The sequence below is a fragment of the Salvelinus fontinalis genome, chromosome 5 (genome assembly GCF_029448725.1).
Source record: "Salvelinus fontinalis isolate EN_2023a chromosome 5, ASM2944872v1, whole genome shotgun sequence".
Lineage (NCBI taxonomy): Eukaryota > Metazoa > Chordata > Actinopteri > Salmoniformes > Salmonidae > Salvelinus > Salvelinus fontinalis.
The window spans coordinates 53,514,944-53,542,724 of record NC_074669.1 but is presented as its reverse complement, the minus strand read 5'-3'; the positions used below and the strand labels follow the sequence as shown (position 1 = coordinate 53,542,724).

The following is a 27,781-nucleotide window of genomic DNA, read 5'->3' as shown; positions in this document are numbered from 1 at the left end:
TTCATAATAAAATGTTTTATTAGTTCATTAGTAGTTCTTTAAAATGTTTTACAAAATGTTGAACGTATTAATAACGTCAGTCTCACCATTCTCTCATCACCTTAAGAGACCGGGAAACTGCTGTTTCTAACAACGTGAAAACATCCACACCATACTTTGAACAACAGCCTGTACTGTACTGTTTGATCATTATTCAAATAAAAGCAAACATGATTTACATTGAATAACATTTTACAAAAGTAGATGGAATCACATATCAATGTATTTGAAACCTACAAGATGAATGATCCAGAGCTGCTTTGCTTTCTTAACAGTCTTGTCCATATCCTGCTTCTTATTCTCATCTCCTGACAGAAGATCTCTGTGTCTTAATTGCCTTTCTTCTTTCCACTATCTTCCTGTTTTCTTTCTTTGTGGATGAACAGCATATGCCTGTTGAGGTTAACCTTGTAATTGAAGCTTTTTCCACATTCTCCACACTTAAATGGTTTCTCTTCCATGTGAATCATTATATGTTTGGTTAAGTCACTCTTTTGCTTGAAGCTTTTCCCACAGTCACCACAGCTAAATGGTTTCTCTTCCGTGTGAGTCAGTAAATGAGAAGTTAGGTTCCTCTTCCTGTTGAAGCTTTTCCCGCAGTCACCACAGCTAAATGGTTTTTCTCCTGTGTGATTCTGGATATGATCAATGAGGGTCTCCTTGCGATTGAAGCCTTTCCCACAAAATCCACAATGAAATGGTTTTTCTCCTGTGTGAATCATTTTATGTCTGTTCAGGGTCTGCCTACGAGTGAAACTTTTCCCGCAGTCACCACAACAAAATGGCTTCTCCCCTTTATTCTTTCCATTTTCGTACTGTGTTCCTTCTTTGTGGACAAGCAGTATATGCCTGTTGAGGGTAAGCTTGCGATTGAAACTTTTTCCACAGTCACCACAGTTAAATGGTTTTTCTCCAGTGTGAATCACTATATGTTTGGTTAGTTCTCCTTTCAGCTGAAATCTGTTCCCGCAGTCTCCACAGCTAAATGGTTTCGCCTCTGAATGAATCCTCGAGTGCATCTTCAGTCGGCCAACCTGAGTGAAGCATTTGCCACAGTCAAGGCAGCAATGAGTTTTTTTAGACGTGGTGCTGGTTTTTGTATGTTTCCTCAAAGGTGGGCTGCTGTCAAGTCCTAACGGGTCGCTGCTTATGGCTGAGCTGTGGCTGGAGGTATTACCTTCATTATCTGGAGGGTTACACGAAATGTCAAGACCCTTTATGTGAGTCACAGTGCCAAAAGGGTTGCGATCCAACAGTTTAAAGTCACTCCCTCTGTCATCCACAGTCTGGGTTTGGGTAAGATCACATTCACTTTTCACACAAGGAGGAGTGAATATGAACTCTATGGTGTCCGCCTCCAGGCCTTGAAGCTTCCCTACCTCCTGACTGGTCCAGATTTCCTCCTGTTCCTCTTTAATCTGTATAGGTTCTGGTTTCTCCTGCATCAAACTGGGGCTCCACTCCTGCTCACAGTGCTGCTGCTCAGGGGTTTCCTCCTCTTTTATCTCTGTTGTGATCCGCAGAAGTCTCCGTAGCTGGTCATTCTCCTCTTTAGATCGGGAAATTTCCTCCTGGTACTTGGCTACCACTTTCTCTACAACGTCAAAAATCTCCACAGCAGCCACTGTTAAACGTTCATTAACAAATACACTCAAAGACTGTAGTTTCGCCATTTTCAGAAGACTGCGAATTCGGTATTAAGTTTCGTGTCTTCCTTGGTCGACACAATGACTGTTCGATATCAAAACAAACTCGCTTCCAAATCGATTTCCGTGTTTTCTTCTCTCTTTTTTTTCAGTGAGTGCCGAGCCCAGAAAAGGAAAATAGCGCCACCAGCTGGATGGAGTTCTGAGCTGCAATAGGTGATATGGTGAGTGTGATCCAATAACTGTATAGAGCCCCACGGCCTAAGTCTATAATACCCATGAAACCTAACGATCAAACAGTGAAATGGTTCCAATCGTTTTCCATCATTCATTTTTCCCATAGGGAATTTTAGAAACACTTAAAATAGGGGCTGTGTTTTGTGTAGGCTTACCCTAGCGTGACGTTTTGATAACCGTGTAAATCTCTCCCGGACAAGGGGACTTTTAACAATATATTCGGCTCTATTTACTCTGATTTGTAAAAACACTCATTAACATCAAAGTAGACATTATGCAAGACTACAAATCCCTGCAAGCTCCTGCACGTCATCTCTAGCTGACATCTTTGCTAACAGCTATTGTGTCAATTGAAAACTTGCACAAGACATTTCAAAGAATATTCAATTTAAAGAATTGTTGCCTATTTATTCATCACTAAATTTAGCTAACATTAGATAGTTAATCCAGAGATTCTTACCTTTGCCTCAATTCGTCAGTCTCGTCCATATCATCATGGCATTTGTAGTTCTTTATGATAGCGCATTTGCAGCTAATTAGAATTACATTTTTTAGGGGTAAATACAAGTGAATATATTGATAAAAATCACCTTGTCCTAGAGAGATTTACACAGTTATCAAAACGTCACACCAGGGTAAGCCGACACGAAACACAGCCCTTATTTTGTGTTTCTAAAATCCCCTATGGAAAAATTTAAGGTGGAAAAACTATTAAATTGTTTGACTGCTAGGTTTTATGGGTACTATGACTCATACTGTGGTACTCTATAGGGCAGTGGTCACCAACCGGTCGATTGCAATCAACTGGTTGATCTCCAAGGCATTCTTAGTCTATCTCCAAACATTTCTGTAAAAAAAAACAACGATAAAGCCTTGCGTTCCTATTTTTATTTATTTATTATCACGCTGTTGGCTGTAGGTGCACCCGATTCAGCTGCCCTGTGCTCCGGGTAGGCAAAGTGTTCCCATTTCATGTGTCTGAAGGTATAAACTCTGCCTTCCCACCAGGTACGGAGAGCAAATCAAATACACTATAGGCCTAACACTGGCCAATCGGACGGCTCAGATTACCATGTCTGCAGTAACATAGCTGATGTTGATACTGTGAGATATCAAAATGTATAAAACCATGACTAGATAGAGACTCTCAACGAATACAACAGAGAGCTGCTGTTTCTACGAGTGAGTTCATGTTTAAGTTTGTACTCAGCACTGCCAACACGTTTAATTCAACCCTTTTATAAGCCATAAAATGTGCCTTTGTACTTGCACTCGCGCTACAACCAGCACTGCAGCTGTAATGAATGAGTAGGACAGTGTGTAATAAGTGTAATACGTTGGTGTTATTAGTGCCTTGTGTCTTTTTTTATATCGAGCAATATTTTACTTTTTATGTTTATAGGAGTAACAACATTAATTTGAGCACGAGGTAGAAATAATGTGGTGCGACTTGAGTTTCGCCATCAGCTGGAAGACGGTGTCCCTTTTTGGTCAGTCTCAGCGGAGGAAAGGGAGAGTTGAGGGATGTTGAGAGGCGGACTCTCAGATGCAGGCAAAATCAGCCCAGTAAAATAAAAATCAAATGATTTAAATGTATGCTCACTCAAGTGTGCCTCACAAGTAATACAACAACTGATCTATTACCGGTGTGATCATGTAGCTTACCTCCATTTTTTTAAATATATATATTTGTTTTTAAATGGTCCGAACAACAATGTATAGGCACGGCAATTCAAGCAAAGCCAATATGCGGTGATATTGTATTGGGCCTATAGCCTACTGCACAAACCTCATTGCTACGGTACTGTTTTTAATATGTTCATGTTGCATAGTCTTACATTTTTTAAGTCATGTTAAAGAAAAAATCTGAGAGGTAGATCTCGGCTTGTATTTTGACTCAGAAAGTGATCTTGACTCAGAAAAGGTTGGTGACCACTGGTATTGGGTGTGACCGTGTAAAATGTTTAACGGAATCAATATAATAAGTCCAGTATACAGTAACAGTTCAGATTAATAAATATTAGGCAGTGCAGTTGCAGTACAAATGCAAAATGATTGGGCATAACATTACCAGACTTATAATAACAGACGATGCTACTGTATCATTCTGTAGATCAAACAAACCAGATGGGTTCAGAGGATAATTAACATCCTTTTGGAGAATTTACTGAGGTAATAATAACTAGAGTTGATTTTGTTGTGATAATCTCTTTTAACCCAGAACTAAAGACGAATGTAATTGGTCAGCTGCTTGATTAAGTTCTGGGTCCATACGTGTTAAGAGAAGAGATGAGGAGATTCTAGAATGAGGAGCGGAACCGGAACGAGGAGCTTCAACCTCTCTTTTTGCAAGTTACGGGCTGAATTTCGAAAGATGCTAACACCCGCGAAATTGTGATTTATCCCAAAAAAACAGTGAGGACAAACCCAACCACGGGAACTGGTGTTGCTAGTTATATCACGCATCCCATTAATTTCCGACAGATTCTATGGTTCCAGTTATGTTTACGTAGATCTGTTCACGCGAGATTAACCTTGTGACAGCACACAAGTGAACCTGATGAACATTTTTATAAACATGATTTTATTACATTAGGAATGTAAAGATTACACACATTTGCCACAGCACCACCATAAGGAGGAAAAGTAATCAATGTTGGCCGTTTCATCGTTATTTCTTTGTAAATCAACAGATACCACGAGTCATAAAATGACCGGTGGATTGCTGGGAGATTCCTTTGGTCACAGCACCCTGGTTATGGTAAAGATATGCAAGGAGTGTGAATTGCTGGTACATGAGTGCACATTTTTGTTTTAGCCAAGCACTAGACCTGTTTATAATCAAGGACTTGATGATTGGTTATTTAGTTATTTTTGCCTGAAGTATACAATCTTTTATATAAAAATAACATCAATCTCACCATTATCTCATCGCCCTGATAGACATTCCAAAACAAACAAAGAATAATTATGGTTTCTTTAAAAAAAATCTAACTTTATTTCAGGAATTATAATTTTTTGTTTGTTTTGATTACAAATCAATTCCCAGATATTATTAGATAAAAGCGTGGATATTTCAACAAACAGGGATATAAAATAAAAAAACAGAGCCACCCAACCCCCCGGGAAAGCAGACTATGACCCCCAAACCATCACCACCCCAACCCTCCCACCATCTCCTGACAGAATATCTCCGTCTTAAGTTTCTTGTTTCTTTCTATTTTCGTCCTGATTTCTTTCTTTGTGGAATACCAGTATATGACTGTCCAGGTTAACTTTATGTCTGAAGCTTTTCCTACAGTCAGAACAATTAAATAATGTTTCTCCTGTGTGAGTCAGTATATGCTTTTTAAACCTGTATTTATGTCAGAAGCTTTCTCCGCAGTCACCACAGCTAAATGGTTTCTCTCCTGTGTGAGTCAATGTATGCACGTTCAAGTGCTCTATGCGATTGAAGTTTTTCCCTCAGTCACCACAGTTAAATAATGTTTCTCGTGTGTGAGTCTGTATGTGTCTGTACAGATGTCCCCTGTGTCTGAAGCATTTCCCGCAATCGCCACAGCTTAAAGGTTTCTCTTCCGTGTGAATCATTATATGTTTGGTTAGGTCTCCCTTCTCCTTGAAACTTTTCTCACAGTCACCACAGTTAAATAATGTCTCTCGTGTATGAGTCAGAATATGCCTGTGAAAGATCCCCTTGTGATTGAAGCTTATACCGCAGTGTCCACAGCTAAATGGTTTCTCTCCAGTGTGAGTCTTTATATGCTCATTTAGGTTCCCCTTGTGTTTTTTGGACGTGGTGTGTGTTGGGATCCAATGGTCGGCTGATGTCAAGTCCTACTGGATCGCTGCTTTCGGATGATCTGTGGCTGGAGGCATTTTCTTGATTATCTGGAGGGACACAGGGATTGTCATGGTGGGTTACAGTGACAAAATGTTTTAGATTCACTGGTTTAGAGTCACTCTCTCTGTACTCCACCGTTTGGGGAAGAGTCAAGGACTGAAGTTGATCCTCCTGATCACATTCACTTTTAACATCGGGAGGAATGAATATGAACTCTAGGATGTCAGCCTTCAGCCCTTGAAATTGTCCTACATCCTGACTGGTCTCGATTTCCTCCTGTTCCTCTTTAATTTGTGTGGGCTCTGGGTCCTCCTGTCCCAGACTGGGGCTCTCCTGCTCACAGTGCTGCTGCTCATGGGTAACCTCCTCCTCAGAGACAGCGAACAAGAACTGGTGGGAGTCTATTCTACATATTGTGTATCTTTTGGTGTGACCCGCAGCAGTCTCTGAAACCGGTCATTCTCCTGTTGAGATCGGGAAATCTCTTCGCGATATTCCATTACCACTTTCTCTACTACGTCAAAAATCTCCACTGCAGCCACCATTAAACTCTCACTAATAAACACACTCAAAGACTGTAGTTTAGCCATCTTCAGAGGACTGAGAGTTTGGTATTCAGTTCACTGCGTCTACGCAAGGAATGTGCCTGTTGTAAAAACAAAACAAATGTCCCTTCAATTCTACTACCGTGTTGTCTTCTTCATTTGTGTTTGTCAGCGGTTGAGCCAAGAAGCAGATAACAGCGCCCCCAGCAGTTGTGAGCTGGGATAGACAAGAACAAACATTTGGTTGGAAGGTTACTATGGAAAAGGAAAGGGAAAGGGGGATACCTAGTCAGTTGTGCAACTGAATGCATTCAACTGAAATGTGAGTGTGCTCATGTAAAATGTTTAAAATAATCAATATAATAATATGATATGCGTTATACAGTAACATATACATTGAAACATTATAAGGCTGTAAAGATACCTTTATTGGGCATAAAATAACCAGTGGTGGAAAAAGTAACCAATTGTCAAACTTGAGTAAAAGTAAGGATACCTTAATAGAAAATGACTCAAGTAAAAGGGAAAGCCACCCAGTAAAATACTACTTGAGTAAAAGTCTAAAAGTATTTGGTTTTAAATGTACTTAAGTATCAAAAGTAAATGTAATTGAACAAATGTACTTAAGTGTCAAAAGTAATAATTTCAAATTCCTTATATTAAGCAAACCAGACGGCACCATTTTAATTTATTTTATTTACGGATAGCAATGGCACACTCCAACACTCATACATAATTTACAAACAAAGCATTTGTGTTTAGTGAGTTTTCCAGATCAGGTAGCAGATCAGGTAGTAGTCTTCCGCGATGGACTCAGGTTGGGTACAAATGACTCTCTTGAACGAAAGGTGGATATCGAGGAGTCGAGTACACTCTTAATTTTGCCTGCTAACGAATTGACATCTCGACCACTCATCGGTTTCCAGGTCAAGGAGGAAAGAGGACGGAGGAAGAGGGTGGATAACGGACTGTTCTCTAGATGAGAAAAGGCATTTGTGTCGACTCTCCACACTTGTCCCAAGTGTGCACTTGCATACTCCCCATCATGGATTTCAAAGCATTGGGTTGGTGAAAGCTTTGGCTGGTTGGAGTTTCCATCCTTATTAAATCCACCAGGACTCTCGACTCTAGAGAACATAACAGAACAGTGTTCCTCAATACATTCCCGGGGGATCCCCAGGGAGTGCACATTTATGTTTTAAGCCCAGCACTACAAAAAAAAAATCTAATCAGGAACTTGAATCAATGATTGTTTATTTTTTTCCCTGGAAATTACAAAATGTGTAATGTATCAATAAGATCACTCTCACCGTTCTCTCATAGCCCTGAGAGACATACAAGCAACCAGGAATTCTTGTTTCAAATAACATGAAAACATCAACATACTTTGAACAACAGCCGTGTGAGTTTCGTCACAGTGTAGAATGTTGTTTTCCTACAATACTCTGTACTTGTCACGCCCTGGCCTTAGTATTCTTTGTTTTCTTTATGGTTTTTAGTTAGGTCAGGGTGTGACATGGGGAATGTATGTGTTTTTGTAGTGTCTAGGGGTGTTGTATGTGTATGGGGCAGTGTCTAGTGTAGTTGTCTAGTTATGTCTATGGCTGCCTAGATTGGTTCTCAATTAGAGGCAGCTGTGGTTCATTGTCTCTGATTGAGAACCATATTCAAGGCAGTCATAGGCATTGGGGTTTTGTGGGTAATTGTCTATGTTGTACGTTTGTAGCTTGTGTGTGCACTTACGTCTATAGCTTCACGATCGTTTGTTGTTTTGTTTCAGTTTGTTAAAGTGTTCGTTGCGTGTTTTTTCCTTTCTCTCTAAAATAAAAGAGAATGTATTTTGCACACGCTGCGCCTTGGTCCACTCTCTCTCAGCAAGACGATCGTGACAGTACTGTTTGATCATTACATAAAATCAAACCTTATCTACATAGAACGTTGTAGAAACGTAAATTAATCACACATATTTTTCTGAAATCTACAACATGAATGATCCATAGTTGCTTTGGCTTTCTTAAAAGAGTTGTCCATATCTTGCCTTTTTATGCCAATCTCCTGACAGAAGACCTCTGTCTTAATTTTCTTTCCTTCTTTTTTTTCCAATTCATCCTGTTTTCTTTATTTGTGGATGTTCAATATATGACTCTCCAGGTTCGATTTGTGTCTGAAAAATATCCCGCAGTCACCACAGCTAAATGGTTTCTCTCCAGTACTTGAATGTCTACACATGCAAAATTAGGCTCCTTGAGTCTTAAGCTTTTCCCTCAGACATCACAGCTAAATGGTTTCTCTCCTGTGTGAGTCAGTAAATGTTTGGTTATGTTCCTCTTCCTGTTGAAGCTTGTGGCTGTATGGAAAGAAATGAGGGAGCAGCTACACAACATCCATGTGGAGAACATGGCCTCCCCAGTAAAATCAATCTGCTCCGTGTGTGGGATCGAGCCAGAGATGATATGGTGGGGCTGAGACAATATTTTGCTCTGACTGTGTGGTGTCTCTCTCTCTGTCTCTCTGTCTCTCGGATACATATTTCCACCCACAACTTACTTATTTTCACCAGGTCATGCTTTTTAGCCATGACTAAATCATTGAAACCAAGCCCAAACTCTTAACCAATACTCTTCCTCTTTAGGACGACAATTTAAAAGGAGCCTTCCATTTGCTTTCAAATGGCACTGTAAGCAGAGATGGCCATAAGTGTTCTCTCCACAGTAGACTTCTGAGGGTATTTGATGGGTATTTGATGAAGTAATTAACCTTTCAACTTGATCTCTACATAACCTTTTTTGTGTTTTCAAAATGTTGTGGGGGGGGGGGGGGGGGGGGGTGCAACTCAATATTTGGAAGGTGTTCCTGATGTCTGGTATACTCAGTATAAACCCCTTGATTATGGCTTGTGTCTTAATTGTAGTAGCGTCACTGTGTTATGATATCATAACTAGAGTAACTAGAGCAATAAGAGTCTATTACTGGATATAGTCTTTGGGATAGTTTTTGTTGTCATGGGAGACCGTAAAAAATATATTTAGCTGACCACCCCTTTACAACTCGGAAGGCATGGTTTTGTGTCACGAACGTCGTAGAGAGGAGACTAAGGCGCAACGTGATGATACTCCATCTTCTTTTAATAAAGAAATAACACTGAACAAACTACACAAAACAACAAACGAAGGTGAACGCTAAATGACACGAGTGCAGACATGCAACATCACATAGACAATAACCCACAAACCAAACTGGAAAATGGCAACCTAAATAGGATCCCCAATCAGAGACAATGATAAACAGCTGCCTCTGATTGGGGACCAATCCAGGCCACCATATAGACCTACATATGCCTAGACTACACACACACACGCCTAGACATACAAAACCCCAGACAATACAAAACAATCATATCCACCCTTGTCACACCCTGACCTGACCAAAATAATACAGAAAACATAGAATACTAAGGTCAGGGCGTGACAGTACCCCCACCCCCCAAAGGTGCGGACTCCCGACCGCAAACCTGAAATTATAGGGGAGGGTCCGGGTGGGCATCTACCCTCGGTGGCGGCTCTGGATCTGGATGCCGCCCCCCTTCTTTACACTGAGTCCTCAATTGTAGCACTGACCCGTGGATCATCGCCGGAGGCTCTGGACTGTGGATCCTCGCCGTAGGCCCTGGGCTGGGGACCCTCGCTGCGTGGATCATCGCGAATGTTCTGGGCTGGGGACCGTCGCTGGAGACCCCGGACAGGAGGGCGACTCTGGAAGCTCCGGACAGGAGGGAGACTCTGGTAGCTCCGGACAGGAGGGAGACTCTGGCAGCTCCGGACAGGAGGGAGACTCTGGCAGCTCCGGACTGAAGGGTGTTGCTGGAGGCTCCGGACTGACGGGCGACACTGGAGGCTCCGTACTGGAGGGCTTCGCTGGAGGCTCCGTACTGGAGGGCGTCGCTGGAGGCTCCGTACTGGATTCTTGCCATGGATCATCACTGGAGGCTTCGTGCCATGGATCATCACTGGAGGCTTCGTGCCATGGATCATCACTGGAGGCTTCTTGCCATGGATCATCACTGGAGGCTTTGTGCCATGGATCATCACTGGAGGCTTCTTGCCATGGATCATCACTGGAGGCTTCGTGCCATGGATCATCACTGGAGGCTTCTTGCCATGGATCATCACTGGAGGCTTCTTGCCATGGATCATCACTGGGGGCTTCGTGCCATGGATCATCACTGGAGGCTTCGTGCCATGGTTCATCACTGGAGGCTTCGTGCCATGGTTCATCACTAGAGGCTTCGTGCCATGGATCATCACTGGAGGCTTCGTGCCGAGGACGCGCACCTCAGGGCGAGTGCGAGGAGGAGGAACAGGGCGTACTGGACCCTGGAGGCGCACTGGAGGCCTGGTGCGTGGTGCCGGAACTGGTGGTACCGGGCTGAGGACACGCACCTCAGGGCGAGTGTGGGGAGGAGGAACAGGGCGTACTGGACCCTGGAGGCGCACTGGAGGCCTGGTGCGTGGTGCCGGAACTGGTGGTACCGGGCTGGGGACACGCACCTCAGGGCGAATGCGGGGAGGAGGAACAGGACGTACTGGACTCTGGAGGCGGACTGGAGGCCTGGTGCGTGGTGCCGGAACTGGTGGTACTGGGCTGAGGACACGTACCTCAGGGCGAGTGCGGGGAGGAGGAACAGGGCGTACTGGACCCTGGAGGCGCACTGGAGGCCTGGTGCGTGGTGCCGGAACTGGTGGTACCGGGCTAAGGACACGCACCTCAGGGCGAGTGCGGGGAGGAGGAACAGGATACACTGGACCGTGGAGATGCATTGAAGATCCAGAACATTGAGCTGGCTCAATATGTCCTGGCTGGATGCCCATTCTAGCCCGGCAAACGCGAGGAGCTGGAATAGAGCGCACCGGGCTAAGAATGCAAACTGGAGACACCTTTGATGCAGTTGTCCCTCCACTTCATCTGTTTGACTCATTGGTCTTAAGGTTGGAGACGGCATGTTGGTTTTGTGTATGTTGAATGGAATATTATGCATGAAACATCCATTTAGGCACTGAACCTGGCACACCTGTGTGTTCTGCTTCAGACAACAGCTCAGTACGTTTTACATGTACTGTACTTGATATTAAAAAAATGTGTAGAGTTGCCTGGGAGTTCAAACGGGCAATCAGGTCCAAACCCATAACACCTAAATTGGACGAGACAGACGTGTTGGGGATTTCCTGCAAGAATGAGCACCGGCTTCACTTCTTGACTGGGCGAGCCTGACGGGCCGGCCGAGGCATGGGCGCTGGACAAGCTGATGGGGCATAGAAGCCCGGCGAACCGGCTGAGGCGTGGGAGCCTGATGATCCTGTTGTCACGATCGTCCATGGGAGAGAGAAAAGACCAAGGCGCAGCGTGTAAAAAATGCATCTTCTCTTTATTAAGGAGATGACCAAACGAAGCAAAACAACAAATCGAAGACCGTGAAACCAAAACCGACTAAATGCAAAACATGCAAACTTGACACAGACCTAGACACAGACTAAGACACCGACTAAGTCAATGACCCAACAAACACATGATGCCTATGGCCGCCTAAAATATGGCTCCCAATCAGAGACAAATGAAAGACATCTGTCTCTGATTGAGAAACCACTCAGGCAACCATAGACATACCTAGAAACCCTCACTAACCCATAGACATACCTAGACATACTCACTCAACACAAAACCACACACACAAAAACCCAACAACCCCTTAACCATATAACCACCCAAACACAAACCTTCCCCATGTCACACCCTGACCTAACAAACATAATAAAGGAAACAAAGATAACTAAGGCCAGGGTGTGACATAACCCCCCCCCCCCTTAAGGTGCGAACACCGGGCGCACCAACACAAAGTCTAGGGGAGGATCCAGGGTAGGCCTTAATATGGCGGCGGCTCGGGTGCAGGACGTGGCCCCCACTCCACCATAGTCGATCTCCGCTTCGGTGTCTCTGGTAGATCCTGGCTGAATGGCGGATTCAGCCAATCATGGCTGGCGGGCGACTCTGGCTGATCATGGCTGGCGGTCGACTCTGGCTGATCATGGCTGGCGGGCGACTCTAATGGCTCGTGGCAGACGGATGGCTCAGATGGCGCTGGGTAGACGGATGGCTCAGATGGCGCTGGGTAGACGGATGGCTCAGATGGTGCTGGGTAGACTGGCAGCTCTGACGGCTCGGGGCAGACTGGCAGCTCTGACGACTCGGGGCAGACTGGCAGCTCTGGCCGGCTGAGACGCACTATAGGCCTGGTGCGTGGTGCCGGAACTGGTGGTACCGGGCTAGGGACACGCACCTGAAGGCTAGTGCGGGGAGAAGGAACAGGGCATACTGGACCCTGGATACGCACATTAGGCCTAGTGCGTGGTGCCGGAACTGGTGGTACCGGGCTGGGGCCACACATCTCAGGGCTAGTGCGGGGAGCAGCAACAGGACACACTGGGCTCTCAAAGCGCACTATAGGCCTAGTGCGTGGTACCGGCACAGGTGGTACCGGGATGAGGACACGCACCTCAGGGCGAATGCGGGGAGAAGCAACAATGCGAACAGGGCTCTGGAGACACCCTGGAATCCTGGGGCGTGGTGCCGGAACTGGTGGTACCGGGCTGGAGCGGGAAGGTGTTACAGGAGGTGTAGGACTAGGAATGCACACAGGAGGCCTGGTTCGTGGGACTGTCATTCCCAGACGGTTAGCACGCAACTCAGGACGAGCATGGAGAACTGACTCAGGTAACATCACCTCCCGCACACGCTCTGTCGGGTGGATGTCGTGCCTCACGCACCAACACAGCAGGTCCCTCTTTTCACTCTCCTCCAAACTCCTCAATAAATCCTTAACAGTCTCTGTATCCTTCCCATTGCTCACCTCCAGTATCTGCACAACGGGCTCTGGTTCCCTACTTTCACACTGCTTGGTCCTGAATGGTTGGGTCATTCTGTCACGATCGTCCATGGGAGAGAGAAAAGACCAAGGCACAGCGTGTAAAAAATGCATCTTCTCTTTATTAAGGAGATGACCAAACGAAGCAAAACAACAAATCGAAGACCGTGAAACCAAAACCGACTAAATGCAAAACATGCAAACTTGACACAGACCTAGACACAGACTAAGACACCGACTAAGTCAATGACCCAACAAACACATGATGCCTATGGCCGCCTAAAATATGGCTCCCAATCAGAGACAAATGAAAGACATCTGTCTCTGATTGAGAAACCACTCAGGCAACCATAGACATACCTAGAAACCCTCACTAACCCATAGACATACCTAGACATACTCACTCAACACAAAACCACACACACAAAAACCCAACAACCCCTTAACCCAGGGGTGTCAAACTCATTCCACGGAGGGCCTAGTGTCTGCAGGTTTTTGGTTTTTCCTTTCAATAAAGCCCTAGACAACCAGGTGTGGGGAGTTCCTAACTAATTAGTGATGTTAATTCATCAATCAAGTACAAGGGAGGAGCGAAAACCCGCAGACACTCGGCCCCCCGTGGAATGAGTTTGACACCTGTGCCTTAACCATATAACCACCCAAACACAAACCTTCCCCATGTCACACCCTGACCTAACAAACATAATAAAGGAAACAAAGATAACTAAGGCCAGGGTGTGACACCTGTTGAGGCGTGAAAGCCTGATGATCCCACTGAGGCGTGGGAGCCTGACGAACCGGCTGAGGCATAGGAGCCTGATGGCTGGGAGGAACCAAACATTACATGTATTTGATAATTGTAACGATCGTCTGTTGAAGAAGGTGTGGATCAAAGCGTTGCGTGGGACGTGTTCATGTTTATTTATTAAAAACTGAACACTGAGACAAAATAACAAAATGTAACAACACGAAACAGTTTTGTCTGGAGCAGACACAAAAACAGAAAACAACTACCCACAAAGCATCAGTGGGGAAAAGATACCTAAGTATGGTTCTCAATCAGAGACAACGATAGACAGCTGCCTCTGATTGAGAACCACACCCGGCCAAACACAAAGAAATACAAAACATAGAAAATGAACATAGAATGCCCACCCAAATCACACCCTGACCTAACCAAAATAGAGACATAAAAAGCTCTCTACGGTCAGGGCGTGACAATAATAGTAAATTATACACTTTTAATACTGAAAACAAATGACTAATTACATTTTCTGTAACACAGAATTCTGTCTAAGTCATCTCTGAACCTTTATTAACATCTTCTCTTCTTTCAGACTTCTTATCTTACCCTATGTGAGGTTCTAAAACAGTAGCACTTTATTTAAGCCCACACTTATCAGGCACCAATTTGCAGATTTTAAGTAAGAGCCAATAGCTGCAAGGTTGCTGGTTCAAACCACTGGAGTTTTTCTGAAATCAAATTGAAGTAATATCTAATAAGGGTCCAAGAAACGTCCTATGAAACACTTAAAAACTACAAATTAGTGCCTCAAAAGTGTGGGCTAAAAAATAGTGCTAGGCTGTTATCCTACTCTGACCTGGGCTTTAAATGACTGTATGTGGTCATCAACTCTTCTTGCCATAACGTCTTCAGTCATCTATCCTTTATCTCTTGAATCCCTGAGCTCCTCAGTCATCTTCTGGAATGTCCTCCTCTCCATCTCACCTAAACTCCCCCACTTGTCAACGAGGCTTGTCTGGTCACCTGAGAAGACAATATTGTATACTGATGTCAACAATAATAACAATATTGTCGTGGTGAAATTGTCGAAATTCTCCTCTTCTGCCATCCACTGGCTTGTTTAAGGGATTCCTGGACGGCCCTCCAGGTCTCCTTGGAGCGCTGCACCCACTCCTCCACCGCAGGAGCCTCGGTCTGACTCGGATGCCACGGTGCCAGGACCGACTTACTTGAACAGGATCACCTTCAAACTGCTCATGCTCACCTACAAAGCACTCAATGGACTTGCGCCCTCATACATTACTGACCTTCTGCACCCCTACATTCCCACCAGCTCACTGCACTCTAACAGTGGCCTCCTCATCATCCCTTGCACCAGGCTCCGCTCCGTAGTAGATGTTGCTTTTAGCAGTGCAGCCCCCCAAAATAGCACACAAAAACGTTTAAAAACTGGCACGAATCTCCGGTTTATTGTACCGATGCGGTGGTACAATACAAGCGTAGCTTAACCTCTTTCTAAATATGTTGGAAAACAAATTGCTTTATGTAATGACGAGTACATTTGAAATAAACAATCCACTTTTAAATTGTTCTCTAATGAAACATTATGGAATACCCAAGTCGACTGTTTTATTGGTTTGACATGCGTCACCTAACTGTGATTGCGCCCAGGTGCGTCTCGTTATTGGTTGATGGGGTTTTACCTATAAATTGACAGTGTTCCTCTGTGGCTAGAAGATTCCCATTATTTGTTAAGGTTGGAGTGCCTTGAGAGGACAAGATAAGTGAAGGTGACTTAGACCAAATTTCCAGTAATGGCAGCCTGGTAGCTGAACCATAAGTATTGCAAAAGTATGACCTCCTGCCAGGATCAGCTCTCCTTCTCCCTGGGCACGTCTCCCTAAAGCTATGACCTTTGTATGTATTGCCGTTTCTAATTTAAAGTGAAGGCTAATAAGTATATATTGGTGATTAGCTCTGAATGTGTGACATTATATTAGCTCTGAAGATTGTGTGACATTATATTAGCTCTGAAGATTGTGTGACATTATATTAGCTCTGAAGATTGTGTGACATTATATTAGCTCTGAATGTGTGACATTATATTAGCTCTGAATGAGTGACATTATATTAGCTATGAATGTGTGACATTATATTAGCTCTGAAGATTGTGTGACGTTATATTTGCTCTGAATGTGTGACATTATATTTGCTCTGAAGATTGTGTGACATTATATTAGCTCTGAAGATTGTGTGACATTATATTAGCTCTGAAGATTGTGTGACATTATATTAGCTCTGAAGATTGTGTGACATTATATTAGCTCTGAAGATTGTGTGACGTTATATTTGCTCTGAATGTGTGACATTATATTAGCTCTGAAGATTGTGTGACGTTATATTTGCTCTGAATGTGTGACATTATATTTGCTCTGAATGTGTGACATTATATTAGCTCTGAATGTGTGACATTATATTAGCTCTGAAGATTGTGTGACATTATATTAGCTCTGAATGTGTGACATTATATTAGCTCTGAAGATTGTGTGACATTATTGCAGAGTGCTCCAATGATGATTATAGAGATGGGACTCTCTAATATTGGTGCTGAAAGATATTGACGCTTCAGAAAATAAATCTGATGTCTATTTGAAATCTATCTCAGGCACATCAGATACAACTGATCTCATTAGGATTTATCAAGGGCTTTGTGATTCGTTGGCCACTCAATTCAGGTGTGATAGCGGCTGGGTGGATACAAATGCTTTCTTACTGTTCACTTGGAAACTAATTAGGAAACATGGCATCACTTTGTTCTTACATAAGAACTGCTATATAAGTGCTATGTAATTACAGTCTAGCGGTATTGGTTGTTAGATAACAGCACAACTCCAGCCAACATGTTTCAGAACAATGTTGATACTGCATTTATTGCTGTGTGCTAGTTATAAAGGTTTGAGGGCAGCTTGATGTTGTGTGACTAGATACACTGTCATTACTACTTACATAGGCATCCATCTCACAGCTCCTGAATGATTATGGATTGATAAGTGATTTGTAGTGAACCGCAAAGTTCTAAGTAATAGATTTCTGAATACAATTCACTTATGATTCAAACCACGGACCTCATTCCTGTAAATCACTCATTAATGCGCAAAAAGCTTCCTCAACCATGAATGCTTACTGTCAGAAGAATCCATATAACTTCTAACCCTGGGCGAGATCATGCAACATCACAAAGTTCACTTCCACTGCTATGCTGATAACTCCCAGCTCTACCTCTCCACCAAACCCACTCTCCCTCCCACCTCCCTCGTCAGCTGTCTTCACGACATCCAGAGCTGGATGAGCATGAAACTCCTCAATCTGAACAGCAACAAGACAGCGGTCATGCTCATCTGGTCCAATCATCACCACAGATGGTTTCCCGGTGCCTCTGTAAACACAAGTGAAAATCCTCGGTGTCTCCCTGGATAGTTCCCTCTCTTTCGAACCCCACATGAAAACCAGCACCCGGACAGCATTCTTCCATCTACGCAATATCTCCAGGCTCCGCCTCTCACTGTCACACTCCAGCACCGAAACCCTCATCCATGCCGTCGTTACTTCCCGACTAAAATACTGTAACACTCTCCTCACCAGATCCCCACAAACTCATCAATAGACTCCTAATGTTGCTGAACTCTCCAGAATCCACACCGGCTCAACTGAACACATGAAACCAATCCTTATCAATTTACACTGGCTCCCTGTGCAATCCTGTATTAACTTTAACCCTCCTTCTCACCTTCAAAGCCCCTCCACAACCTGGCATCCACCTACCTCTCTGATCTTCTCCCAGTCTATGCCCCCCCCTTGCTCCCTCTGCTCTTCCTCTGATGTTCTCCTTACCCTAAATCGGGATTGTATCCTCTTTCCAACCCCTCCCTCCTCTATTTATCTGTCCTGTTTTGTCTGGTCATTTGATTTGAGATTGTTTAGATTGTACATTGCCCTGTTGATTGATGCACTTGATTAATCTGAGAGAGAAAAAACACCAAAAAAGATGTCGTTGGCCAGTTAACATCATTGTTTAAATAATACTTGGAGTGGAAATGAAATATGAATTACATACTGCACTGTTTAATTAGACATACTATGCTGTTTTTACTTCGAGAATTGTCTATTATGTTAGTATTTTTACTGATACAAGCTTGTCGTGTGACTTAGTCATAAGTCTGGGTGTACAGATAAGAGCCCTTTGGGATACGACTGCAGTATGTGACAAACTGTTTTAACCTGTAACGACTTTCTTCCTGGGATGAAGGAGAGGACCAAAATGCAGCGTGGTTAGTGTTCAACATGTTTAATACGACAATAAACGGTGAACACTTACAACAATACAAAAACAACAAACGTGAAAGCCGAGACAGTCCTATCTGGTGCAGAACACAAACACAGAGACAGGAAACAATCACCCACAAAATCCCAACACCAAACAAGCCTCCTATATATGATTCTCAATCAGGGACAATGATTACCAGCTGCCTCTGATTGAGAACCATATTAGGCTGGACACAGAAACAGACAAATTAGACACACAACATAGAATTCCCACCCAGCTCACGTCCTGACCAACACTAAACAAGCAAAACACATAATAACTCTGGTCAGGACGTTACATAACCATCTACAGGAATTCAGATGTGTGGAAAACATGCAGGAAGGAACAGACAACGATGGCAACGTCAACTATCTTAATCTGCATTGACAAAACTGTTGTTTGAAAGAATCTGCAGTCTCTCTTCCTGTACAATTTCTCTGACATACTCTTACTTTACAACCCCCTTTAAAAAAATATCCATCAGGACATTTTATAGAAGAATATATTATATTTTTCGGACTAAAAAAGGATTACTGTGGAAAGACGCTTCATGAAATGGAGAGAGAATTTCCCAACATGTCACATCAGAATGTAGGACTACATTTTTTTGATGTTGGAATACAAGTTAATCTGAGACCTTTCCCTTCAGCGCCTCTTTGCAAAACAAGTTTTAGAAAGACACACTGCGCTTATAACCAGCAGCTTTGCAAATATGGGTGTTGCAAGAGGCGTTATGTGAACGCCCATAGTAACCAATCCAGTTGTGTAATTTGAAAGGTGAAACATTGTCATCAGATGTAGCTCAACTACAAACATTCAAGCATAACACTGTATAACTTCTGTGTTGATAAAATGCTGTTTATAGTACTGGAATTAAACATGATTTTACGCTGTTGCCTTATTCTGCTAAACAGCTTCTTCGTTGTCACACTGACACATGAAACAATGAATGATTCAGGGCAGGCAATGCAAAATAAGTTGTTTGCATTACGTGCCCTGAGGCATTGATTCTCTCATGTGTCCGTGTGACAACGAAGAACCTGTTAGTACAGTTTGTCCTCTTTATGGTTAAGTGACACATGTCTTAAATAGTGAGTTGATTCTAAATTAATGTGTATATATTAACGTACCGGTACTCTCTCCAGAGGGGATTCATGAAAAATACAAACCACACAGTGTGGTTGCTTTAAAATAATTACAAGATTTGAAAAGGGTGGCATGCTACTCATCGTTTTCAGCATTCTATGAAATGTATTGTGATTACCGGCTTGAATTTAATTCTGGACAGTTGAACACAAGCCATTTCAATTCATGTATTGAAATTATTTCCAGATCCAATTAACAAATTGGAGTTTGTATATTGTGTTACTAAGCATACTGATAAACTGTGATTTTAGTTGAGAGTTGGCAACAAACAAAAACATTTTTACCAAATAATATTAGGAGATTATAGTGTTAAATAGCCTTGGCTTTTTGCCCATGGAACTTTGGGGAGTGGTTAGGACACGTCTACATTCTGCATATAAACAACTCGGCAGGCTAAGAGTGAAACTATTGCTATACAATTGTAACTCCATAGCAGCCTAGCATATTACATCTTCACGAACATTGAATATACTTGATTTGTAATAGGTAAGTTGTCAATTTGAATTATTTCTTTGGCATCAATGTACAATTGTAAACCTGTCTTCTGGATAATGATGGACATAAGCTGGTTGGTTACAGAAAGTCTTGGTTGTTTTATTAGACTAGTTGGACAAGACGTTCAAGGTTTGCTCAAAGATGATATCTTGCATTGAGGCTTGACTGATTTAAGACAACAATGTAGGCCTAAATGTTTTCGAATTGTTTTACAAGCACGCCGTACCAGCTTTTTTATTAAGTTCCTTAAATGTGCTGAGAATGTACCAAAGCCAAACTACTATGCTTCAACATTCCCAGGGAAGGATGTTTGCAAAATAACCATTGGACAACAACACTCACCACGCTTTATGGTTCTTAGAATGTCTTATGCTAGCTGAGAAGCCTGTATTGAAATGCAAATTCCTCTTGAGGACATTACAATTCAGGCTCAGAAGGTTGATCACGTGATCACCTGTTTAATGATGGCTAAAATATGACAGGGAGAGGGGATTTTGTATTGGGACTTTTATTTATGATTATATGTGGATTAATAAATAGTAACCCAATTGGGATACATTCACATTACCCACAGATCTAGCCTCAGATGACCATAACCCCAATACTGATCTGCCATCGATAATGAAAAACATCTCACCCTATCGGATTGTCTTCTGTCCAGTTACTAGGCTACCTGTTCCATAGGTCCACAGTCCCTCGTTCGATTTGAAGAAAGTTAGCAAGGTATTTCACTGTACTTGTGCGTGTGACATTAAAACTTGAAACACATCCCGTAGTGTCCTGTTCTAGTCCTAGGCCCTACTGTATGTCTCATGCCCAGTTAGGCTCCAAGTCTCCAGCAGTTTGTGGCCTTAGCTGGCTATGAGTCCCCTGCCTTGTGAGTCTGCTAGGGTCTCAGGAAATGGGGTACCCACCATTTCCTGAACCGGTGGGCCTGCTGCCTTCAGGCGTGTACACCTAAGCCGGTACCCTCCTGGCCTCTATGAATGGTCACGAGAAATTATACTACTCCTCTAGTTTTACAGTCAGATGCAACTTGACTGTCCTGCCTTTGCAGACACCTTTGATTATATCTCTTTTATTGTTCAGATTTACATGGAAGGGCACATAGGCAGAACAGCAAAGATACAATGAGGGTGAAGTCCACCTCTAGTTAGTGTGTGTTTCTGTCGTGTTGAGAAGAGGATGCAAACCATTTTCTCAAGGACCACTCCGTAGAGACAATGACAGAAAAGTGCGTGTCCTCTTTCACTTAGAACAGTTAAATAAATGTTTTGCTCGTACTATTTGACAATCAAACCCACTCTTATTCTCTCTCCATCTTTCCACCTTTTCTACCTTGCCCTCCCTCTTTTCTAGAGTAAATCATAACCATGGAGACACTGAACGAAATTGATCACCTCCAATCGTCTGGCTTTGGTGGACCCCGGCCTAGACACGGCCTTCAACTCCTTCACTGGTTCTCCAACGACTATGTCACATTCAACAACGACAGCGAGATGGTGACAGTGCGCAACCCTAAGAAGAAGGCGTTTGGCTTCCACCGCTTCTTCGACAACATAGAGGAGCATGATGGCCAATGTAACCAACTGCTACCAGAACAGGACTTACCATACTACGAAGTGGGAAATCTGAATGCTGCAGGGTCTGAGAACCTGCCTGATTCTGTCATCCAAAACCACACAGAAAACAATGATGACAGCAACATAGACCGGATCATCATCAGCCTCCAGTCAGACCGTGTGTTGGACAGAATCTACGTGACCCAACATGATCATCACAGAGGTGCTTTTGACCCCCAGCGCACCTATCGCATCAGTAAGGGGTTGATCAGTATCATCCGTAATCTGGACCTGGATGATCTCCTGGAGCAGACTGGATACTCACTTCCTTGTCCTTCCTCCATGGACACACTTAACGAAATGAGACACCTCCAGTCATCTGGCTTTGGTACACCCCGACCTAGACACGGCAAATATCTCCTTCACTGGTTCGCCCACGACTACGTCAAATTCAACAAAAAGGGTGAAATGTTGACAGTGTGCAACCCTGAGAAGAACGTGTTTGGCTTCCACCGCTTCTTGGACAAGATAGAGGAGCATGATGGCCAGCGTAACCAACTGCTACCAGACCAGGGCTTACCATACTACGAAGTGGGCAATCTGAATGCCCCTGGGTCTAGGAACCTACCGCGTTATGTCCGCAAAAACTACATAGGACACAATGACGACAGCAACATAGACCGGATCATTATCAGCATGCAGTCAGACCGTGTGTTGGGCAGAATCTACGTGACCCAACATGATCATCACAGAGGTGCTTTTGACCCCCAGCACACCTATCGCATCAGTAAGGGGTTGATCAGTATCATCCGTAATCTGGACCTGAATGAACTCCTGGAGCAGACTGGATAGTCTTAAGACGTTTCCCACCTGGCCCACAAATGTTTTCCCACAAATGTATACTTGGCATGGGTATGACATCATGTCTTCGATGTTCCCCATACATTGTGTATTGTAGGAAATTGTGAATGTTTTTATTTAGATAAAGGGCCTTGTTTTCAGATGTTTCACATCCTGACACATTTTTTGTTATTTTTCCCCAACCATTTCACCTGTGTGGTGGAATTTCTACCTTTAACTAATAATGAGGAGAGGCAAAATCAATAATCAATCAAGGTATTACTTTTATTAAAAACGTATTATAATAAGGAGGCTGGTCGCACCACCCACGCAGGTGAAATGGAGTGGGAGCCTCCTGTACAAAGAGTACAGGAGCATTTATATAGTCAAGCTATCCCATGCATGCATCTGCAAAACACGTGACCCTATGTATGTGTATGTGTGTGTGAGGGGAGAAAACTGGGTGAAAAGGTTGTCTCGGTCTGTCGCAACTGAGAGAGGACAACAGGGGCCAGAATGACAGGAAGTCACTCCAGATATACTTCCTCTATGTATGGGCGTACTGGCCACACATGCAGAACACACACACACACACACACACACACACACACACACAAAACATGAATCTTTTGCCCAGAAAAAGGCTCCAAACAGAACAATAGCTTTATCACTGGTGTGCAGAATAATACACTTTGCCCTGTCTTCAGCTAAGCTAAGAGTAACCAGTTAATCTCTGTCAGCTGTTGGCTGAGCGCCCAGGTATCATGAGGTCATTCTACACACACAGAACAGTTAGAGAAGGCCTCGTATTAATACACACACACTTTTCTATCTTATATGAGTTAGTTTCTTTAACTATCTCAAGCCCAATGCCTATGATTAAAGAAGGATAATTTAGTACACAAGCATTAGTAAGGTTCAATAGAAAATGCCCTCACACCTGCAATAGTTATTGCCACACGCGTCGGAACTAGGAAACTGTAGTTATACACGTGCTGCCAGTGGTCATTGTAGCATGTAAATCTTAGTGGTGCAAACAACAAAATGTTTTTGTAGATGCATGCCAGCAAAGCCACTACACACAACACTAAACAATACATTAATTGCACTATAACGGTGAAAACGGTGACCACAAACTGTTTGGGCCGACATAAAGCTGTCTCACCAGCAGTCCCAACACAATACCACTGCTACACCTGGCTATCAGCGGAGCCTTGTCTGGCAGCGAAACAGTTAATTCAGCCTCATTTACTGCCTTTAAAAAAAATATAGCTGATATGGCTGACTCGCTTAAACAAATGTGGTTTCTACTGACAATTAAGATGTACAAACTATGGCATAAGGGGACGACAAGCGGATAAGAGGGAATCTGTAATTTCGATTAAGACATTAATGAGCGAGCTAGGACGGACGTAGTCAAAATAAGTATTTGTTCAGCACTTTTGAAATGTACAGCGACAGAATTTAGAACATGGGTCATTATTACAGTATTTTCCCTGTACACCAAGTCAGAACCTTAGGATAAATAAAGAGGGCATATAAGCAGACAATGAAAGCTCTTACAATACGTGTGCACCACCAAGTCAGAACAGTAGGCTAAATTATGAACAGCTTACTACACAACCTACACTTAGTATTACTTTCTTAGCTGCAGGATACATATCTCCCTGTCATATTACATAATTTATGCAGCAGCATACAATACATTTTTTGACTCACCCTGTTCTACTGTGATCACTGGAACAGGAAGGTGGCGCAGTGGTCCTTCGTGGGGAAATGTTGTCATCAAACTTTGACATCAAAGTCTGGCATTCTCTGGATGTATGGTGCTTTCAGACAACTGGGAAAAAAACAAAGCTGAATCATTACGCCAGTGATCTTCAGGTTGGAGCCCTCGAAAGAGGCCCAAGTTCCCGACTTGGAATTCCGAGTTTAATGACCGTTCAAAACGTATTTTCCCAGTAGGAGCTGATTTTCCCAGTTGTATTGAACTCACTGAAGTCTGACATTTCCCAGTTCTGAGTTTCCAGTTGTTTTGAATGCGGCAGAAATCATGATGGATTGACAGCATGGCAAATGTTGAATGTTTATCCTTTTAAGCTTGTAAAAGAAACCCTTAAACTGAGACTTGGACTACACACCCACTTCACTGAATAGCAGGCTTGTGATTGCTTTGCCGTTAGACACTGATTCCTTCCAACCACTTATTGTTGAATTTTTCTAATTCCAACTTGTTGTGTAATGTTTATGTCCAATGGCCGATAAGCATCGATACATTTTATCTATAATTTCTCTTCATAATTTCTCTCTATATGACAAGGATTTGAAAAGGATTTCCCAGTCGATTATTGACTTGATTCATGATGACTGCTAGCTTGCTACTAAGATTTTGAAAGTATGATGTTGTCATGATCAGTCCAATCAAAGCTATGGTAGAGATAACATGATTTGACGTCATTTTATCTGTGGCCCATGACCTTGAGCCTTCTTGGATGGGCACCTATAATGTAACTCTATGGCAGCACCGAAGGGGCTTGAATTTTCAAGCTCTCCCCGTAGATTTTGCGGTGATGTAGTGTCCCCATGAGTGACAGAACACTGAGCCAATCACGGCGTAACTAGAGAACATTACCAACCCCTACACTTCGTATTTTCCGCTGGCTGCCCCACCACCACAGAATGCACTAAGCTAGGCTGAAACACCTGCATTTTGGAACAGCCTTGCTCAAGAAAGCAAAAAATAGACAATTTTTGTATGCGGCTTTATTAACATTTTTTAAATATTTGATTTACATTGTTTGCAAACTGATATGTGACACGTATCAATGCCAAAATAACATGCAAAACAGGCACACAAAAACAGTTACTTTTTTAAAGCTAAACGGGTGGGTCTCAAAACAGGTGGGTCTCTGCCCCACCTACCCTGAATGACGGGTTGCCACTGCGTGCTGCATTCAAACAATTAGCAAGTCAGAAATGTCTGAGGTTCCTAGTTCTGACAAGCACGTGAACACGGCATAAGTGTGTGTGTGTGTGTGGGGGGATTAATGTTTCTAATAAAATAATTGATTAGTTAATGAGTTGTTTTTTATTTAAAATGTTTAGTACAAAATGTTGAATGTATCAATAACATTTGTCTCAAAACATTCCAAAACCAATGACCGGGAAATTCTGTTTTTTAACATGAAAAAATCAACACCACACTTTGAACAACAGCCTATACTGTACTGTTAGACCATTTTTTCGTTATTCAAATTAAATAAAACTTATTTACATCAAATAATGTTTTACAAAAGTAAATAAATGATCCATTTATCTGAAACCTGGGTCGTTCCACCAATTAGGTGCCTTTTGAGTAGTGTAACCTCATTTTAAAACTCTGTCTTAAAGAGCACATGTTCAACTTAAAACCCCTTAAAGTCTAAGGGCCCAGGTGTAAGTCACACAACCAGTGCTGGACATGGAGAACCTAACTTGCTATTTATCTAACTTTTCTATCTCTGCAATTTTGTGTTTTCCAGACTCACGTAAGTTGTTGGCTGACCAAGATCTGTTTTATTTCAGTAACTATAACTAAAGTCTAAGGGCCCGGGACTGGGTTTCTACGAAGCTAACATACGGAATTATTTTAAGATGGTCATACCAAGGATCATTTAGCTATTTCATTTTTATGTATCAAAATATATTTTGGAAATTATTTGATGAAACATTGAATTTGGCCTTACTGCTATTAGCCCATAGAAACACATGAAATAACAGATTCTGACATGGAGAAAATCTAAAGGAGTTCTGTTTTTGAAGTGTCTGTGCTATATCTGAGAGAGACCCGAAAGCTCATAAAAAAACAATAATTAGTGTAATTACCCGTATACCTTTCACGTGGAAATGCCTTATTCACTTCCATTCATTTTTTAGTCCCGGTCCCGGGACACCTTCAGATGAGTCCCATGACGCCTTGTGGGGTTGTAAAACAAAACACCATCATGCTCATGAGTGTTATCTTGCCCCTCAGTCTGGAGCTACCCCTCAGTCCGGAGCTCCCCCTCAGTCCAGAGCTGCCCCTCAGTCCGGAGCTGCCCCTCCGTCCGGAGCTGCCCCTCCGTCCAGTGGCACCCTCTAGGATGGTCTTCAGTCCGGGACCCGCTGCAAGGGTCCCCGCTCCAGAGGGTCCACCAAAGCGGGTTATGACTATGGTGAAGTGGGGTCCACGTCCCGCGCCGGAGCCGCCACCGCGGACAGATGCCCACCCAGACCCTCCCCTATAGGTTTAGGTTTGCGGCCGGAGTCCGCACATTGAGGGGGGGGGGGGGGGGTACTGTCACTCCCTGACCATAGTTTGCTTTGTAGGTTTTATGTTTTGTTTGGTCAGGGTGTGATCTGAGTGGGCATTCTATGTTGTATGCCTGGTTTGTCTATTTCTATGTGTTTGGCCTGATATGGTTCTCAATCAGAGACAGGTGTTTTGCGTTGTCTCTGATTGGGAACCATATTTAGGTAGCCTGTTTTGTATTGTGGGTTGTGGGTTATTGTCTATGTTATTTGCTTGTGTCTGCACTTGTTGTTCTATAGCGTCACGTTCATTTTGTTGTTTTATACGTTTTTCCATTGTTCTTCGTTAATAAATAGAAGAATGAATTCACATCACGCTACTCCTTGGTCCTCCTCTCTTCCACATTACGACGAACGTGACAACTGCGCTTATAACCAGCAGCTTTGCAAATTTGGGTGTTGCAAGAGGCGTTATGTGAACGCCCATAGTTACCAATCCAGTTGTGTAATTTGAAAGGAAAGCATTGTCATTAGATGTAGCTCAACTAAAAACATTCAAGCATAACACTGTCTAACTTCTGTGTTGATAAAATGCTGTTTATAGTACTGGAATTAAACATGATTTTACGCTGTTGCCTTATTCTGCTAAACAGGTTCTTCGTTGTCACACTGACACATGAAACAATGAATGATTCAGGGCCGGCAATGCAAAATAAGTTGTTTGCATTACGTGCCCTGAGGCATTGATTCTCTCATGTGTCCGTGTGACAACGAAGAACCTGTTAGTACAGTTTGTCCTCTTTATGGTTAAGTTTTGTGACTGTGTGACATGGAAATGGCACAAGAATTAAATTGTTTGAATCAAAGGTTGGCTTTCAGTATTCCATGTATCTCTTATGTCAGAGACATCTCTGAATCTAAAGAATATATGACATCGAAAGTATGACTCATGTCTTAAATAGTGAGTTGATTCTAAATTAATGTGTATATATTAACGTACCGGTACTCTCTCCAGAGGGGATTCATGAAAAATACAAACCACACAGTGTGGTTGCTTTAAAACAATTACAAGATTTGAAAAGGGTGGCATGCTGCTCATCGTTTTCAGCATTCTATGAAATGTATTGTGATTAC

The 27,781-nt window shown here is 43.0% G+C and overlaps 2 protein-coding genes across 2 annotated transcripts; one reads left to right on the top strand and one right to left on the bottom strand.

Annotated features, from left to right (window-relative positions):
• Positions 1–1,827, bottom strand: LOC129855827 (zinc finger protein OZF-like). Its single transcript, XM_055923875.1, has one exon. The coding sequence runs from the start codon at positions 1,710–1,712 to the stop codon at positions 369–371; it is 1,344 nt and encodes a 447-aa protein (XP_055779850.1). The 5' UTR covers positions 1,713–1,827; the 3' UTR covers positions 1–368.
• An 18,014-nt stretch (positions 1,828–19,841) lies between these two features.
• Positions 19,842–27,017, top strand: LOC129855826 (uncharacterized). The gene is made up of 2 exons (XM_055923874.1): positions 19,842–19,967; positions 21,336–27,017. Exon 2 carries the CDS (start codon positions 21,350–21,352, stop codon positions 22,388–22,390), a length of 1,041 nt encoding a protein of 346 aa, XP_055779849.1. The 5' UTR covers positions 19,842–19,967; positions 21,336–21,349; the 3' UTR covers positions 22,391–27,017.
• Positions 27,018–27,781: the final 764 nt, after the last annotated feature.